The 19488-nt window shown below is 37.5% G+C and overlaps 1 protein-coding gene across 12 annotated transcripts in view; it reads left to right on the top strand.

Moving 5' to 3' along the window:
• PARD3 (par-3 family cell polarity regulator) overlaps window positions 1-19488 on the top strand; it is a 465794-nt gene that overhangs the window by 44533 nt on the left and 401773 nt on the right. For all 12 annotated transcript variants that reach the window (XM_064505791.1, XM_064505797.1, XM_064505794.1 and 9 more), the window contains exon 2: window positions 8842-8943. In XM_064505791.1, coding sequence (XP_064361861.1) covers window positions 8842-8943 — 102 coding nt within the window. The remainder of the gene's footprint in view (window positions 1-8841; window positions 8944-19488) is intronic.

Raw genomic sequence — 19488 nt, forward strand, 5'->3', positions numbered from 1 at the left:
GCTAGTGGCATCTCCTGGTGGTCAGAGGGCTGTGCACTGTAAAAATATGAGAGTTAAGTCATTTATTTTGACTTTAGCAAGGCTTTCAATACTGTGTCCCACAATATTCCTGTGGTGAAGCTGGGATTTTACAGTCTGAGTGGCTGGATGGGTAAAAAGCTGACCGCATGGCCAGGCTCAAAGGGCCATGGTCCAAGTATGTGGCCTGGAGGTTGGTAGCTGGTGGAGCAGCAAAGGGGTCTATGCTGGGACCTGTCCTGTTTAACGTCTCTATCTGTGTCCTGGAGGAGGCGAGGGAGTATGCTCTGGCCAAGTTTGCAAGTGACCCCAAACTGGGGGGACGGGGCGATACGCTTACGAGCAGGGCGGCCATTCAGAGGGACCCCACAGGAACCTCCTGAAATTTTTCCAGGACAGATGCCCAGCCCTGCCCTGGGGAAGGAGAGTCCCCAGCAATGATACAGGCTGGGGACGGACCGGCTGAGGAGCAGCTCTGTGGAAAAGGCCCTGAGGACCCTGGCGAGCTATGAGCAGGGCAGGAGCTGGCCGTGCTCCCAGGCAGCAGCAAGGGCCAGCGGCATCCAGGCTGTAGGAACAGCCAGGAGACTGAGGGGAGGGATTATCCCTTTCTGCTCAGCACTCCTTAGAATTAGACCACATCTAGATAGTGAGTCCAGTTTTGGGACCACCAATAGAGGAAAGACAGTGAGAAACTGCAGTGAGATCAGCAGAGGCCGTGAAGACGGTCAGGGCTAGAGTGCTCGCCCTGTGTGCAGAGGCTGCAGGAGCTGGGCTTGCGCAGCCTGGAGATGGGGCGGCTTCGGGGGGACGCAAGAGCAGCTCCTGGTGCTTACGAGGAGTTTGTGGAGAATATGGAGATGGGCTCTGCATGACAGTGTGTGGTGGAAGAACAAGAGACAAGATGTGTAAACTGAAATGAGAGTGGCTCAGTATGGCTATAACTTGAGAGAGTTCCCCCCGTGAGGACAGTCAGGCAGTGGGTCAGGATGCCCACAGAGGCGTTCAAATCTCTGTCCTTGGAGTTTTCAAGACCTGACTGCATAAAGCTGTAAGCAACCTGGTCCGACCTCATAGCTGAGCCTGCTTGGAGCAGGAGCTTGGACTAGAGACCTCCTGAGGTCCTTTCTGACCTGAATTATTCCATGATGTTAGATTATTGGAGTATATTGAAGTGATGTTGCGCTATTAATAGATATTGGCAATTTCCAGCACATAGGAAAGTTGATTCAAATTAGTCAGTGATGTGATTACACATTAATTGATTTAGATTGCTTTTAGGTAAGCAGGATGAGTTAAAAAAAAATCCAGACTTCCATGATGGATGTAATGCTTTAATAAGAATTTAGATATCCTTATTCAGAGTATTTTCTCTAGAGAATTGTATGGTAGGAAAATAGGAAAAGCACATCTAGTCATGTATTTCAGAGCACTTTGCTTATAAATCTAGGAAATCACTGAATGTATGGAAGTTCTTTTCAGAAGAGCAAAGGATTCGTATGTATTTGAAAGTTTATGCAAGCTGCATAGTAGTTAACAGTCAATTTGCCATTTTTAATAGCAGCTTTTTGCTGTTTAAAGAAAGATCCAATAGTACTATGATACTTTTTCATATTCCAATAGAAATGCAATGCAACTTAATATGTAGAAGTATTCCAATAGTTTACTGACCATATTATTTCAATTTACAATGCATTTTAGAAGACATGTAATTGCTGAAATGGACTAATAATTGGTTAATGTTTTTTTTGTTGTTATCAGACTTTTCTAATGAGGACCGAAACTGATAGTGTAATGGGATAACTTTTTAAATAAATCACTGTTACTTCCGAAAGTGGACGTTTAGGATGCATGCAAAAGCTAATATTGCTTTTGATTTCATATACACCCTTTTCCACATTTCAGTGTCATAAGGAAAGTGATATTGGTCAGATGTTCAGATGCTGTCTTGAATGGATTTTTGCTAAGTTAAAATGCTTTTAGTGAGGCTAGAAAAGTGTTGGTGAATGTACAAATGGAGGAAGATGCTTCAGTGATCAGATTCATGTTGTTCTCATTTCCATAACTGGTTCATCCTGGATCAGTTATATACCTTCTGGTTGAAGACATTGTATATACACTTGTGTGTCTGACAAAAGTAAATCCTTGATCAAAGCTTCTTCTAAAGGCATGGTATGTAACCCTTCTGGATGTACAGCTCTATCTCCCAGTAATGTGCAATGCCAAGAAATTTGCCTTAGCCTGAAATATGCCCAGTCCAAAATGCAGCTTTATGAGTTAAGGAACAAGAAGATGAAAGGGTTGAGGCTTGTCTTCTACTGTATGCTACTCAGCTTTTTCCGCAGTGCTTTGTAGGTGTGCTTTCCTTTACTTCATGAAGCACAGGGCAAGGTAAACATGCTCTAGAATTGGGTTGTAGGAAGAGAGTGATTGCAGATGGAGTGCAATCAGAAATGGGGAGCTGTTCCTTTAACTCATAGCCTGGTAACTTCAGAGCTGTAGGTATCAACTGCTTTCTGAGGTCTGTTGGAGCACCTTTGTTAACGTTAAGTGTTTTGCAGCTTTGGACCCTCACAGAGGTGGTGAACATACTCATTGAATAATTATTGCTGACTGTCCATGATCCAATATTGACGTACCTAATAGAATGTAACTGTCTTTAAAAGTTCATTTCCCCCCTCCCCACCTTGTTGCTGTAAGGTGTGTTGCACAGTAGGTCTCTGTGCCTGAAATTCCAGTAGTTGTGTGATGTGAGTAAGATGCAATTCATGCCCTGGTATTTGTTCTTGCTAGGCTGTTGGGCTGGGGAACGTAACTGGGATTCAGCTTATATTAAGAGCTATTCGCAGCTTTTCTTTTTGGCAACTGAATGCTTGTTTTGACGGTTCACTCCTGCAGTAGAGCTAGACAGGGAAATGAATGAGTTTTTTGACAAATTTTCGGATGTATTAATTTTTTATTAACTATTATTTTCCTTTCAGCCTGTGTTAACATGCCCAAGTGCCATACGCTGGTGAACAGACAAGTCTGGTATACGCCCGAGGCTGATTAGTTTGTGCTAGTTTTGATCTGTGTGTTTTTTTGCCACAGAAGCTTCATTTGTTCTGAAAACACTCAAGACAATGAAGATAGCCACCCACGTTATGGGATGTACTCTTAAATTCGAGACTCAGTTGCAGAAAGTAGAAATACGTGCTTGCTTTCTCGTCATCTCTTTATAAATGGGGATATAAGGGAACTAGAAATCTGAAACTTTGGGGAGGAGGAATTTGCTTCTGCAGTTTGACTGTTCTTTGAGGGGGGTCCATTTTCCTTTGAGGTTTACACTTGGATATTTGTGCACAATTGTTTAATTGATGATGATTTAAAAATGTATTTAAGAATTTATTTAATGGCAAAGATCTTAAAGCAGAAAGCTGTAAGCAATATCTGAATTTAAATCATTTCACATTAGAAAGATCTGCTGTGATAGGCTGAGAGTGCCTAGTTGAGTTCTGTTTGAAAAGACAGTCCATTTTTAAAGGTACTTCTCTGCAGTAAGACATACTCATGATGTTTGGCCTGAACAGGTTAGAAAATATAGATGTGTTTGGAAAAGAGCTAGTTTATTTGGTTTCCTCCTCGAGTAGTGCTCTCTGCTGTTCTCCTTGTAGGTAGGTTTAAAAAAAAGTGCAAACAAGAAATTATCCTCCAGCCCCAGTGACGCAATTGTAGCCATGCAGATAAAACATCCCTTGGGTGCTTTGGGACGCTGTCCTGGTGTGGCAGGTGACACTACATCTCTGCAGTGTGCACAGTTTGATGGCATGTGAAAGCTGGAAGTTTCAGCGGACTTATTCTCTGTTTTCTGTTAAATACATAGCTCTCTCTGACGAAGAAGCTTATGATACTTTCTTCTTGTACAACGTGTACAAAATATTCCAAAAAACAATTGTATTTGTTGTAACTTTTAGTGTTAAACAAACAGTTTGATATATTTGGAAAGGGTAGATTTGCAAAAATTGAGACAACTATTTAGAAATAAAGGAGATGGAAATCTTTCTATGCCATTAATAACATATTGTAATTTCCATTTCTGTTTCTAGATACTTTGTTTTCCACATGTGGTCCTTGTTTCCATTATGTGGGAACATGAAATTGTTAGCTACAGAATATTGAATATTATTTAAACTGAAGGTTTTCTCAGTTTTTCCTGTGTGCTTTTTAAAAGTCATGTCTTATGGAGTAAACAGAATAAGAATGACTGCATTTTTATCGGCTTTGTTAATGTGTTCATGCTTCCACTTTTCGTGTTAGTGTTCGGTTAGCAAATATTTATCTTCCATTATAGAATACTTTGGAGCTGAAAGGGTAGTGCTTATGAGTTTAAATTATAAGTACCTGTATAATCATAGTCAAGTAGCACAGTTAAATGGGCGTACACAGGAAGTAGGAGATGTGGCTTGCTTAGACTTGAGCTGAGTGGTGCAATATTTAAATGAACATATTATAAATCAGGTTTAGCATTACTTCTGTCCTTGTATTCCATTAAGTGAACGTGCTAGTTCTTCTGCATGAGCTAGTGACAATGACATCCGTATAGTTTTTACAAAATAATTGCACATTGCTAATCTACACGTTGGTAGAGCAGTGTTGCTAATGAGTTTTCTAACAAAGTGTCTTGATAACTCTAAATGCACTGCAGATTTGCAGAGTGTGATACCCTTTTAAACAGTCATAAACAAGTGAGAGAATATAAACATGGCTTTGGTTGACAGAACGTGAAAATCCAATTGCGATATATAAATTCAAATTTTAAAACAATGGCAAAACTTTGGAGTCCAGGATATTGTTTTCTTAAACCAGAAAAATTCTGAAGCAGGTTTCTTGAAAAGCTTTTGGATAGTATTCTAAATTATATTTAGTGTCTCTTTTTCATCTTTATAGAAAGTCCACCTACCAGACTTGGTGTATTTTGCACTAAATTTTTTTTATAATTAGAAGATATACTGGATATATTTAACCTCGATGTCATGCTAGAACTTTATACCTAAAACTTCTACTGATAAATGTGGATAATGTGACAGCTTGAAGATGTCGCGTGAGAGCACTTCGCAACAGTGGCGCAGTGGGTGCTGAAGCTTCCCAGGGGACCTGCGCGCCCAGCCGCCAAGCTGTGGCAACGCTGGGAATTGCTGATCGCCGCATTATGAATCAGTAAATGCGCAAAGTAATATTTTTGACTGCTTTGGAGTGTATTGTTACTGATATTTAGGAAATTATGAATATATATTTACTGGTCATGATGGAGAAATATGAATTGACAAAATTGTGAATACAGATCTGCTTGTAAAGTCGATATAGTAGTACCTGAATTCAAATCAGTGTTAAGCCTGGTCCAGGCTTTTTTGCATGTAGCAAATAGTGCATGTAAATACACTCTTATACAACACGCCCTATATGTTTGTTGTAGCCAGAACATGGAATTGGGAATTTAAATTTGAACATTTTTGCAGTTTAGATGTTTCCATTCTGTTTGATCAGTTATTATGTGGAATTAGTTGTTAAAATTTGGACTTGTCCATTCTTGTGCATTTTGTTAACTTGATCAAATTGCTAGTTTCAATTTTTTGGGGGAGGCTGATATAACTAATCTCTCCAAAATGTGGACTAGGCGCCCCTGCTAGCCCTCCTCCCCCTTACCAAATCCTCGATTTATGGGAAAATTTAATACAGCAAAAGGGCCTCAAGAAAAGCACTGCTCTGTGTAGTTTGGAGAAGGCTTTAATGAAAAGTTTCATTGTTCTTTCATGTTTACTTACCAAATCCTGCCTGTGTAAATTCTTGCCAAACTAGTTCTGTATATTTCTTGTCTGGTCTTGCGAATGTATTGTTTTGTATGGAGGCCTCGTCAAACAGGAAAAGCGACCGCCCCAGCTCAGGTTATGGCACAACGTATAGGTAACGCAGGAAAAAAAGAAGTCTATCTAAAACTTCTTACGCAACATCGAGAAACTTTTAAAGGAACTAATTAGCAAAAGTATGCAGCTTATATCTAAGCTATTTTTAATTCAGATTAAACATACTGAAATACGGTAATACTGGTTTGGAAGGTGATATTTCTTCTTATTGATTTTCTGATTGTGAATGTTTTCTTACGTTTGCCTTGGAGGTGGGCAATAGTTGGAGTAGGAAGAAGGGTATAAGAATGAGTGTAAGGATACAGGAATAGTGGAGTTCTCGTTTCAGTCTGGATGCTGTTTGTTTTTGTGGATGTAGTTGGGTCACTGAGCCGCTATTGCAATTGATCTGTCTTTAATATCTCCAGTTTTGAGTGACAAGGTTAAATGATGCAACCAGAAATTGTTAAGAGCTTGAACTATGAAGGATCAGACTCTCTTTTAAAGCCCAATTGAGCTTTTCCATTTCCGTTACTGCAGGGAAGCCTGGCTTATAGTTTGATTCCAGCTTGGGTTTGAGATGGGGTAATTAGCTGTGGAAACATGAGTCAAGTCCTCTTAGGAGGGTAAAATGCTTCCTACCTTGTCAATTCTGTCGTGTCTTAGGAGCCTAGGTCTTTGTAGCTGGGTTTCAATGTCTCTCCTAGATACCAGGGGCAAAGGATTTTTTCACAGTCGGCTGGAGGATGAGGAAGAATATCTTTCCTGTTAGGTTCAAAGTAGATTCTTCCAAAGGCGTATGTGCAGTGGACTTTGCTTTAGAACTTTTGTGTTGAGGAACTCTGAAGGATTTCTGTGTAAACCTATTGCTTTTTTCCAACTCTATCTAAAAATGTTAGTGAAGTGTTAACGTTTAACAAAAAGTTTCTCCTAGTGTATGTGTTAAGTACCTTTTTACAATAGTATTTCTGTAATATATAGCTATATGTGTTCCTCTATGTGTGACAAAATGAATAAAGCAGTAATATTTTTAATTATTTGTGAATTTTTACTTTACAAAAATAGATGCTGAGTTATGACAGAAAGTATTTCCTATAAAATACTACAACAGTAACTGCGGTTTGGGGGGAAGCCATGTATTGGGGAAAACAGGTTAATTGTGTAAAAAATCTTTGCTTAGAAGGAAGGTATTGATATTTAATACTTACAGAAATTATTAAAATATCATTAATTTGATTTCTGAAATGACTAGCTTAATGACTAAAGTATAATTCTGAAATCTCATCACCTGATGATGATAATTTACAGCAATATTTAAGTTGGATGTACATATATAAAATATCAAGCAAGTTTCATGGTCGTCAAGTTTCTTCAAAATCATTGGCATATATGCATATATGTGCATATATATTATATGAAAAGTTGGTTTTCCATTTTGAGAAATAAATACATAGAGGATATTGAAAAACAAATAGGATATCACTTGATATTCTTTCATGCAGCATGTCCTGCAGCATGTCCTCTTAAGATTTAAAAATACATATGGATTTAACAGAATTCTGGCTGTCCCATTTCCTGTCCTTTTCCAACCTTTTTTTTTACCCTCAGGCTTACATTTTTGTAACTATCAACAACACTTGTAAAATGTTGTAGGGTGCACGTAACTGATACATTACAGTGATTGAATAGAGTTCTATGGATGAAAACACATTCCACCTCTAGTAATGGGTAATCACAGGAACTGAGAAATATGTTTATAAAATGTTTTGTACCTTTCTCTATTCTAGGGCAGGTACACCAAGATTTTGAAAGGCTATCAAGGTCTCTCTATCTCTTTTTTTTTTTTGACTTCTAGAGAGCAACAGCTGAGAGGACTTTGATACTTAGAGCACCACTAATTATTATTTTTAGGAAGCCAGGCAATTTGCAAGATGTTGCAAATTTGAAGGTCTCTAAATTAGTCCCTTTCTGCAGTCACGTCTGTTCTGTGAAAAGGACTGAAGCTGTATTACTGTTGTGCGCTCTAACAACAGCCCAGAGTGTTGGCATTGCTGTGGGGGAATGTGCGTTAGTCACAACCCTTTCAAGAATAGCACACTGAGTACTAAACAGCAATCCAGTCCTGTAGTAATATGTGGCAGACACCTTATGGGTGCAACGTTATTCTATTAGTTAATGTTTTCCTTCTGTGTCAGAGGTAATACTGAAGGCTGTTGAAGTGTGAATGGTGAAGAAGTGATGAATGAGGAGGTGAATAGTGAAGGCTGGTGAAGCTAGCTCCCCAGTTACTTGTAAACTGATATATATATGTGTGTGTGTGTGTGTGTATGTACACATGTGTGTACACATGTGTGTGTGTACACATGTATGTATACATACATGTATGTATACATACATGTGTGCATATAGGTATGTATATTTGTATATATATTTATCTTTTTAAATTTAAAATATGGAAAGTGTTCTTTATGTAAGATTCAGATATCACATCCTTCAACCTACCAACTCTATCAAAGCACTGGTAGAGATTCCTTTGATATCATTTAAATATTCATTTGCAGCTGTAACATAAGCTGTTCAGCCCTTCTGTAAAGTCTTTAGTTGTTGACTATTGCGTCTGGGCTATATCATTTTGAGGAGGATGCACTTGCCTCTTTTTATACTGTGTAAATTCAATAAAACTGGGAATTTCTCTACCTGTCAGTTTTGGGATTGTGAATCATCTAGATCTGAAAAAAGTCGGAAATACAAGTACCTAAATTAGGCAGATTAAAAAAAAGAACTTTGGCTTTACATCATCAATGTAACATTTACTTACAGGAGTGTGTCCTAAATGGATGTTTTAATATTGACTATTGGTAGGAGTGAGACGTTAACTATATGGAGGATTAATCTTTTTCCATTTGCATGTGATATCTGATGTATTTCTTCTCCTTTTATACAGGACCCAAACTACTGGATACAAGTGCATCGACTGGAGCATGGGGATGGTGGGATCTTAGACCTTGATGACATTCTCTGTGATGTAGCCGATGACAAAGACCGCGTAAGTACAAATAGTTATGAAAGAAGCTCAGAGTGCGCTGCACATGGTCATATTAGCACATGATGTTTCCAGCACATGTCCAAAAGTGAGTCAAGCAGTACAGAGGTTTTAATCTTTTTGTACAGTTTGCTTGACAGAAGTGGGAAGTCTATTATTGATATGTTTTTAAAAAGTGTGTCTTTTTAGTAGGATATCTTTTATTAAAATCATGGTTTTCCCCTCCTTTTTGGCTCTGTATAAGTTAAAGCAAGAAAATAAGGCTGAAAGAATAAAAATCTCATATGGGAGAACAATAATTTAAAAAATTGAATCTGTAAGTTAAGATTCCAGCTTCATATTATCAGCTGAATATGTGAAAAATATGTGCTGTTTTTAAAAAGTGGAAAGTTGATTTATTGTTTTTCAAAAATCTTTTGGGGAGAAATTGCTGGATACACAGAACGTAAAAAATAGTTGTTGACTTCTGCTTGTTGACCTTGTTTGTTTGGTTGTTTTTTTAGCAGAGATTTAGATCACAGTCAGCTAAGATGTTTTTGGTTGATGGCTGTTTGTTTGAGATTATAGGTGTCTGTGTCTTTGAATTACATGCTCAATTGAGGTATGGCAAGAAACACTGCTAGCAAACAATAGAAGTTGTATATAAACATGCTGAATGCTGACTTTGTCTGTGAAGCTGCATGTGTGAAGCTCTTGACAGTGCCTGAGCCTGACACAGCCTTCAGTCTGGAAACGCATGTGTCGGACCCTGCTCTCCCCACCAACGGCATCCCTAATTGCATCTGCTGGAAGCAACAGGCAGTCTGAAGACTGCTTGAAAACTGGCCAAATGATGACTCTTCGGTTGATTTTTCAGACGTAAATTCTTTGCTTGCAGTTATTTCTTGTGACAGAATTGAATTGGCATGGTTATTTCAACCAAGACTTTAAAAAGAAAAATTATGTGAGGAATCTTGAGACACAGCGACTCCTCACTGTCTGAAATGCTGGGATTACTGGCGCTGTATAGAGTAACAGCGTAGAGTTTTCAGGAATTTCTTCCATAAAAATAGTGCCCAGCTAAGGTTTCATGAAAAGCTGGATACTCTGAAGCACTTTATCTATTGAAAGTTAATTAAAACCTCTAGTTAGTTATCTCATTTTCAAGTGCTCGGTTGTACGACCAGTTAAGCTTTTGTGGGCAGGCCTCGAGGAAGCTATCACAATACGTATTTTCTTTTAAACTTTTTTGACGTGTGCACTTCCTAGCTCCTCATGTGCTTCTCCCTTCAGAGGGAGAAGTTTAAATTCTGGTGACTTTAAGACCTCATTCTTTAGCTATTACCTTAGCTTAGCTGGCTCTGAGTGCGGTAATTCCCCACAGTAAAACTCTGTGGGTGTTTTTGTGTGCATGACTAATAGGTGAAAAACTCTGAGTGCAACTGAAATAAGCAAAGTCATTATTGCAATATTGTTTTTCTGTGTAGATGGACAAGATACCTATTAACAACTACTAGTGGTATTTATTTCAGTGTTTGCCAACCTCGTTTCCTCTGATTTTGTGAATCTGGCATGCCTGTACTGATAGCATTTATCAGTCTAATTTTATTCTTTTAAAGGACCTTGTAGTGTTGATTAGAAAGGTGCAACATAAACATGCACTGTGCTCTAGTGGTTTATATCCTTGAATTAATCATTCTCACTTGACCTTCACGTTTGATTCTCTTCAAGCATTTCAGTTGTTAGTCACTGTTTTTCGGTTGTCTATCTTATATTTTACAGCTGACCTTCCTGGTTGCCCAATTGTTGGCTTTGGATTTAATGCATCCTCCATAGCAAGTGTATTAACTGGTTCTGTGTTAGCAGAAGCTGGTATAGGTCTCATTACTGCAAGGTGCTGAGTATAACTCCAGGTAGTAGTATTTTAGATGCATACTTAAGAACATCCTGTTAAAAAGCATTTAAACAGTTGATGTCTCAACATTTAATTAATTTATCATTGCAGGATTAGTTATGCTCAAAGTTAAACATAAGTTTGTATCTTTTTTTTTTGAGTTGGGATAAAAATACTTAACATCTTGCAAAACTAAAGTCTTAATATCTTTGTGATTGTTTTCACAAGAAGATCTTTAAATCCTTGCAGACAAGATAGTTCTGCTACCTATTGTCTGTACTTTTGAAAATCACTTTACTCTTATGAATCTTCAGATATAAGAATCATCCCCAAAGTGATGAACATAATTTTTGTCTTTTTTTATGTTGCTTCTGTGCCATAATTGTTTATGCAATGTCATGTAAGCACAATGTAGAACGTGAAGCAGCTAAGGATCATGCTTTCCTCACGGTAAATTTGTTGTTTCGTGTAGTGATCTGTATTAATAAAATAAGTAATGTGAAGAACATATTTACTCCTTTTCCACTGTCTCCACGGAGAACATATTTCATTCTACAACAAATATCAAGATCCTTAGAGACAGCAGCTGTTCCAAGTGGAACAGGAGAAGCATCGCTGTGATGGTCTCCTTCCCATTAAAATGTAGCCTGATAGGATGACTTAATTTAGCTTCTTCTGTCACTATATTTTGGTTTTCTTTTGTCCCTTAATAAAACAGAATGGATGAATGAAGGTTAACCATTTGCACTAAGGAGTAACTTGCTATGTTCTATGCAGTTCGTCTTAAAAAGGAGAAAACCACAAGACAGTCTACTCAAGAAAATTGATTTTGTGAAACTGTTCGTTTCTTTCTGAAGCAGCTTTTCACGAGTCTTTTAACTTAGTTCATTCAAACAGTGCATAATGCATTCTGGCTTTGCCGGATTGCAACTTCAGCATTCACATTGCACACTATCACTACACATGAAGTTGATGATGAAAGTTTATTTTTCTTTTAATACACATAGCTGCATTAATAAGTACTCTTTTGGATAACTTTTTTTAAATCAAAACCTTTATGTTTGATCAAAGTGCAAATTTTGTCCAGGTTTCATTATGGAAAGACAGTTTTCAATGGAAATATAGCCATATATTTTATATTTATCTCTTTCTCTCTGTATACGTGAATACAGATGGGTAGCTATTGGTGGGAGGGCTTTGGTTTTGATAAATATTTGGCTTCAAGAAACAAGAATCTTTTTTTCTACTAGTAGCATCCATTGCCACTAAATCCTAAAGATGAGCATGTTTGACACTGTATGAGGAAGCACCTTGAAATGCTTGGGCAGATGAATATCCAGTATCTACATACCAGAACAAAAAGGGAAACAACTGCCTTCAACTTGCTTTCAGTCAGCTGAGTAACCTATTTCCATTATTTTATAAATATATGGTTCTTGTACTTGCATTTTGTCAGCGGATTTTTTTAAATACGTGTTTGCAAACAGTTTTGTTTTGACTTCTGTTGTTTCTAAAAGTAGCCTTTCATTTGAAGGTTCTCAAAAAAACATATGTCAGCTTGACAAGTTTCCAACTAGATAACAACATACTTGATGATCTCAGTTCAGTTCTTAGTAGGCTGACATTCTCAAAATGAAGAAGAAGAAAAAACAAAACCAAAACAAAAATCCCCAAATCCATCCTTCACCGTGTTTTCTCCTGGAAGACTGAAGCTCATAGATGCTAGTGGTCTTCATACTTTGGGCGTAATATGAAGGTACTTATTCAGGAATCTTGTAGGCCTTTGTTGATCCCATGGAAAAAATACTCAGGAAATTGGTGTGTAATGTGTGTAAAAGTGTGTGCATGTATGAATATACACTTACTCTCAACTGAATTCTCACTGAAATTTTCACTTGTACTGAGAACAATTTTAGAAGAATATTTCATGTGGAATTATATATGTTTATGTTTTCCTGTATAGTAGTGCAGGAAAACTGCTGCTCAGTGAAAAACTTTACAGACCAAAATGTCTCTGCTTGGTGTAGCAACATCATTTCCTAAACATTAGAGGTTTTCCTTCACAAGAGAATAATGAGGGTCTGCCATTAACAGCCACTGGTTTTGGTATGCAGTGTGGCAAATAGTGCTAGTTTGAAGCATGCTATTGTATGAAGTTAACGGCAATTATTTAAAAGTTCATTTGCCCAAATGCATGAGACTTTTGGTAGCTTGGGATTAATAACCTGTAACTATAAAAACATCGTCATCTTATGATTTCATTCCTCACTGTCCTTATAAGTGCAACACACTATTTCCCAAAAATAACCACTGGTTAATATACTGCATTTAAGTGTATACTTATAAGTCAGAGTTACAGTCTGAGTATTGTTCTCTAAACTAAGGAATTTCTTTGCTTGACCTACCATTTTCAAATATTTGGTCTGCTCTTCAACCTGCATAATTTGTATCTATGCTCACTGAGTTCAGAGATGGGAAATGGAGCAATATTGTCTGGGATTGTGCAGAGTAGTTTCATACGTATGGCTGTTTGGGCGCCTGTTGGTAGTATCTGGGGCTTGGTTATTGGCAGGTCAAGGTGACATTGGTGGTTGCTGGTAGCTGGACATACTTTGAACTTACTAGAGGATGCTCAAGGAGTTGCTGTTCTCTGTGAAATACTGCTGCTGAAAATGAGACAGACATTCATTTAGTAGACCTGTGTTGAAATGGAGTTCATAAACATTCATAATCTAGAGTTATGTTAAGTAATGAAATTGCTGTTGAAATTCAGTGAGATCAATTGCACATTATTTGCATCCCCTTTTAGAGACCTACAATGACTCTATTATTATTATTATTACTAATTTAATATCTGCTCATTTCTAGCATGATGGGAGAAAGTCTTTTAGCAGTTTTCTTCATACAGTATGAAGACATGCTAGGAACTTTTCCCAGCATAGTGGTAAGGAAATGAACTTTTGGTTTTTGTGTTAAACATATGGTCAATTCTAAATAATACTGTTTTGTTTACTTCCTCTTGGAAAGCACAGTTGAGTTAGAGAGACACGTGATATACAAAATGCGGGTTTGGAAAGGATGACTGTATTTGTTTGTAACAAATGTTAGCTCGAAACCAATACAGAAATAACTCTGGTTTGAGCAAACACATTGCAATCTTATGGTTAAAGGCTAGCTTGGGACTGGAGAGCTGTGATTACAGTTTCTAGCTGTTACTGATTTTGTGCTGTCACTCTTATTTATAGGGTGAGTTATGCAAGACCCCAGTCTTGTAATAATTCTGGGGAGACCAATGACAACATCGTGCATGCAGAAAGAATGAAATTCTGAGAACATCGTGGATGTTGTACAGATAAATTTGCGTTATCTTTAGGTTTTCATCAGCACAAAATCAGAATGCTCAAAGTAGTATTGTTGTTCTAAATTTGGGTCTCCTTCTGCATCATTTAAGTGAACTTACTGCTGAGTTTATATTTGAATTTTCTTTGACTTTGAGATTTGAGAGTTAAACCCTAAAACCGCAAGCAGAGAAGGCAAACAATTTGATTGTAATCTAAAGTTTGTTTCTGCCATTAACAGATTAAAACCATGGAGTGAATGAAAGAGCATCTACAGCTAATGCAGTAAATCTCATAGCAAAACTTGAAAATGTCAAAATGTTACTCAAAAGTGTGATATTTAGTATTTACAATATCACATGTTTGGTATGCCCTTCTCCTTCCTTTTCCTTCAAAACTTTTCTGTAGAATTAATTTTCAATGATGACCATGATCATCTCTGATATGGCATGCAATTTCTCTAATTCTGTTCTGTGACTGCCTTCCCGGTATCCCAGGAAAAGAGGATGACCTTGAAACAATTTGTTGTTACTCATAAGTGACTTGGCAAAGCACTTCTTGAGCATAAGGTGTTCTTTCCTTTTAACAGCTCAAAATAACTACTCGTACCACTGAGCTTGGAAAAGTATAGATATTGGGAAAGAAACCTTTCATAAAATAATGTCCTGGTTCTTTTGTGTAATAATATTTAAAAATATTAAATAAGAGCTTAATAATGAGCTGTTGATGTCAACTAATATTCTGTAGGGGTTTCTTATTTTAATTAGATTTTAAGAGAGTTGATACGTTGATATTGAGTGAAATTCTGACAGCTTGGTAAAATCAGAATGCTTCTGTTTTACCAGGTTTTCTTGTTTAACACTGTTGACTCATTATTGCTGGGCAGATGATTCTTAGGTCCAGCTTGCTGCTGGATTTAAAACAAGTAGAATGTCAAAGTGTTTAGATAATCTTTATTCCTAGATGCTACTTAATGAAGACATATTTTGAAAAAAACATACTTCAAATATAGACATTATTTTCTATCAAAGTATTGAATTAAAATGCTTGTAATATTTCTAGTAAAATAAGTTTTAACTTTACAGTGTTTATGGGTAAAAATAAATCCAGTAGAAGTGAGGAAATACTGAGAATCACATATTAATACTGAAACATTGTGTGGATTTTCCTACCACTAAGAGATGTTAAAGCTAACTAACATTTTTTTCTGATTTGCAGATCTTACTTTTAGGTCTCTTTTAGTGGTGTCTCCAAATTAGTAATATCATCACAGTTTACTTTTTCTAGCTCTGTGAAGACAACATTTATGTTGATGATTCACTGTTTATTTTTCAGATGAAGTGCTGTATCCAGATTCTTTTCCTTAATTACCGAAGTTGTTGTTGTAACGCACTATTTAGAATTCCTAGGTAGGAGAGAAATGGAAAAGTGAAAATATTATAATTTGTAAATTAGTTTCCATAGAGGTCCGAAGAGCTGCAGGTCAGGGTAACCTCTGAAAATAAATTTGGTAAAAACTGTTCTGTAAAGAATAGCAGGCACTTACTTGCATATGATGTACTGGGGAAGAGCCATGACAGTGTTGTGGAAGCAAGTCATCTCTCACAAATCTAACAGAGTTCTCTGGAGAAAGCCAGCCCTGAGCATATGAGCAATAGTAATTTGGCTAGTGTAATTAAAAAAAAAAAAAAAAAAAAAAGCCATGGGATAACAGTAAGAAGAGGGGTCCTACGAATAACTAACTGATTGTAAGATGGAAAATAGAGCATGTATTGTTCAACATATTGGTAATTATTCTCAAAGGGAAGAGGGAAATTAAATAATGAAGTGATAAATTTTGGTGTGAAACCAGATAATACTAGTAAAACAGTTATTATGAAGAGTTACAAAGTATCTTGGGAGTAGACAATAACATGATGAACGAAATTTGATTATGGCAAGTGTGATGTGCTTTCAGGGCCAGAGTCTTTTAACTGGAGGTACACAATAATGAGCTTGGAGCTAGCTATTGAATTTGGGAATACGTTCATGATTTTATAATAGACAGACCTCTGGAAACATCAGCGGAAGCTGCAAGGTATGGTTCTGTGAGATATAATAAAACAGCATAAAGCTTCCTGCTTCCTGCAGCTGTGTCCCCCTCTTCCTCTTTTCTCTTTCCCCCTTGCCACTTATTTTGTGCAGGCTCTGGCACTCTCTAAGCTCGTTCCTTCACTAAAAGAGCAGAAAACTCATCTTTGGAACGGCATCTGAATGGTTAGTGAGTGTTGTCAGCCCACCAAAGGGTCTAGCAAGCTGGCGTAGGAAAGGGAGAAGACTTTTGGTTGGGAGCAGGTGACGTGTGAGGGAAGACGTGAGGAGAGGGAGAGTGGGGACATGAGCGGGAGAAAAGTGCAGGTGAGACCTTCCCTTGTGGAGCCCCAAGGCTGCTGGTGGCCACTTGGCCACTCGGGCAAAGTAAAGGGCAGGGAATAGCAAGGACAGTGGCAGCCTGCTGCTCTATCATGTTGTTGGGAGACTTTTTGCTTCCTCCATGCAGAAGCGAACACACCAAACAAGATTTTGCAGAGATAGAAAAAGCTCCGAAGAGGTGCCAGTGTTGATTCTAGGTATGGACTAAAGGCTTCTCTGCCAGGAACATCCAGATGGACTAGGACTCTTAGCCTTGAAAAGAAGAAGAAAGAATCAAACTGTAGAGGACCGTAAAATCACAGGGCACATTGAAGGATCATTCATCATCCTTTTTTCAGTGTGAGGTCTGGGTGCATCAAATGAAACTAAAGTTTTCATTATCAAAGCAAAGGAAAGGTGATGCATTTTGTGTGGAAAAGTTACACCTTTAGTTTTCAGACTTGACTTTATTGAGTGCTGCAGATTCTTGTGTTAGGGGAACTGTGCATAAATAGACTCTAGACCTTTTCCAGTATCATTAAAGGTGTAAAGGACCTCTGTTCCCATCCTAATTTATTTTCTTTCTCTCTCATATGAATATTCTTTTGCATCTCTGATCATTATTGTTAACTTTCCTTGCACCTATTTTAGATCTGATGGGTTTCTTACTGAAGTGAAATGATCAGGATTGTGTCCAGTATTTGATATCATGTCAAATGTACATTCAGTCAAACTGCAATGAGATAAAATGCATTTTAATGGATTTTCATTGTTTATTTGTTCCAGTCTTAATTGCTGTTGTTTTATTTCTGTGCAAATAAGAGCATGATTAGAGTAACTCATAAAAGTAGCTATCTGTAAAAGGCTTCCAAACTTTCCTTGACCTTAATTTTTATGATTTATCAATATGCCTGTTACTTTTAACAAATGTTGCAGATCCTTCAAGAAGGTTTGGAGGACATAATTATTCTTGAGATGTCTTGGTGTAGAAGCAAGAGTTATGCTGAATTGTCTGCTTATTTCTGTTCTCCTACAAGGAGGTACTTCTAAGTCATGGGAACTGTTAATTTACGTAGGGTCTCAAATTCTAACTAAGAGTCCCGTTAATCTAAACTTCTAGTGAAAACCCCAGAGACAGTCTTGAAATGATGATGGCCTCACAGTGTCCAGTTTTGCTAACACTGAAGGTCGGTATGTGGCTATGGCTGATGACTGCTACAGTATTATAAACCCATTCCAATTAAGAGATGCTTTGTAATAAAATTTCATTTAATAATGAAAAAAAGAAAATTTCTTACTATGTCTTCTAATATAATTCTACAGGCACTACTTGGATATAGTACTTGTAAGTTATATGAAGCAGTGTTTTACAACTCTCCACGGTGTAAATCTCCACAGAAATCTGTAGTGAATCTAGAATTAGGCCATTATGACTAATAAATGCATGATATTCTGATACCTTTTCATTAATTTTAGCAATATTGCTCTATCCTAGGGGTATGTTATTCATTCCACAACAAAGGAAAAAATTGCAATTCAAGTTGGTAGAGGGAATTCATTAACACCCATCACCCTCTTTCCCATTGATATTGATAGTCTTAAAAGAAATAATGTTATAGCTTTACAGATATTTCCTTGTAGAGATGGTGAGACTCATTCACTAGAGGACTGACCCACATTAAAGCTTAATTATAGGAATGGATAATCCTGCCAGTATAAATTATTCACAGTTGCTTCGTATGCGAAGTATCATCATGAATAAATTAAGGAAAAGTTTCTGGAAAAGACCCTGGACAATGGCATAAATATGCCAAAAGATAATTTTCCTTTTTGTCTTTTAGTCTAGATTTAAATCTGCCAGTGGTAGGGTTGCACCGTACTCTGTGAAGGGCTTACCCAGCAATGTAAAGCACATTTCCATACTTGCAGCTTGGTACTTTGGTTATGTTTTGCTTAGCCGAAATCAATAGCAGCAGGTTGTGGGATTATACACCCTTGTCGCGTTCTTTGACTAATGTGTTGTGCAAGGGAAACATTCCTACCTAAACATAGGCCTGGTACAAGGCTTGCAATCACAGCTGTTGAGAACTCATTGATGTTGCCCTCTTATCCATCGATACTATAAGGTCTTAAGAGAGTGCTGTAACTTCATAATTGTTTCTCAGTAATGATGGTGAGATGCATATGTAGGCTTGGGCTTTATTTTCCAGCTGGCTTAGTAGATAGAAGAAGTACCTCATACAGTTACAGCGCAACTAGTCCTTCTGATAAAGGGAGAAAAGGGAATATTTGAATTATGTTAAAACTGGGCTCATAACGAATAGATAGCTATCTCACATTAAAAGTTTCTTCAGCAAGTGCCTTAGGTCCAAAGGTAGGAAAACAATTCCCTCCTTTTGGGTAAACTTCTACCAGTCTGACTTTTCCTATATCTAGTTAGCAGTAGCCCAGAAAGGAAGGAGTTAAGAGGATGCTTTGAACCCGAAGTCTTCTGCTTCATCCCCACACCCTGTCTGTGTATCTCCACACCCTGTTGGTGTGTAGGAACTACCTTCTGTTCACCTTCAGCGTGCTCAGCAGGATAGTCACTACATTTTTCAGATTAGCATCACTGCTGAAGCCTGTTTGAGTTTATACAGCAAGAAGGAGTTCTGCCTGCTCTTCAGTGACATACGACGTTGCAAGGGCACCAGCTTTTCTCATCGGTACAACCTACTGGAAAAACTGAAATTATTGTTTGGTGAGCTCCATTCTTTGTAGTTGCTTCATGTCCTATGGGACTGAAGACTCTTCTCTGTAAAGTTGGTAGCATTTGGAAGCTTCTTATTATTGAGTTTTTGCTTTCTTGGGACACTGCTTGCTTGGAGTTAACCATATTTTGGTGGAAGAAATGGCAGACACACCTAAGAGGAAAATTACAAAGAAGTCATCGTCTTTTTCATATGA

This window comes from Dromaius novaehollandiae, chromosome 2, assembly GCF_036370855.1.
Source record: "Dromaius novaehollandiae isolate bDroNov1 chromosome 2, bDroNov1.hap1, whole genome shotgun sequence".
In the NCBI taxonomy this organism is placed as follows: Eukaryota; Metazoa; Chordata; class Aves; order Casuariiformes; family Dromaiidae; genus Dromaius; species Dromaius novaehollandiae.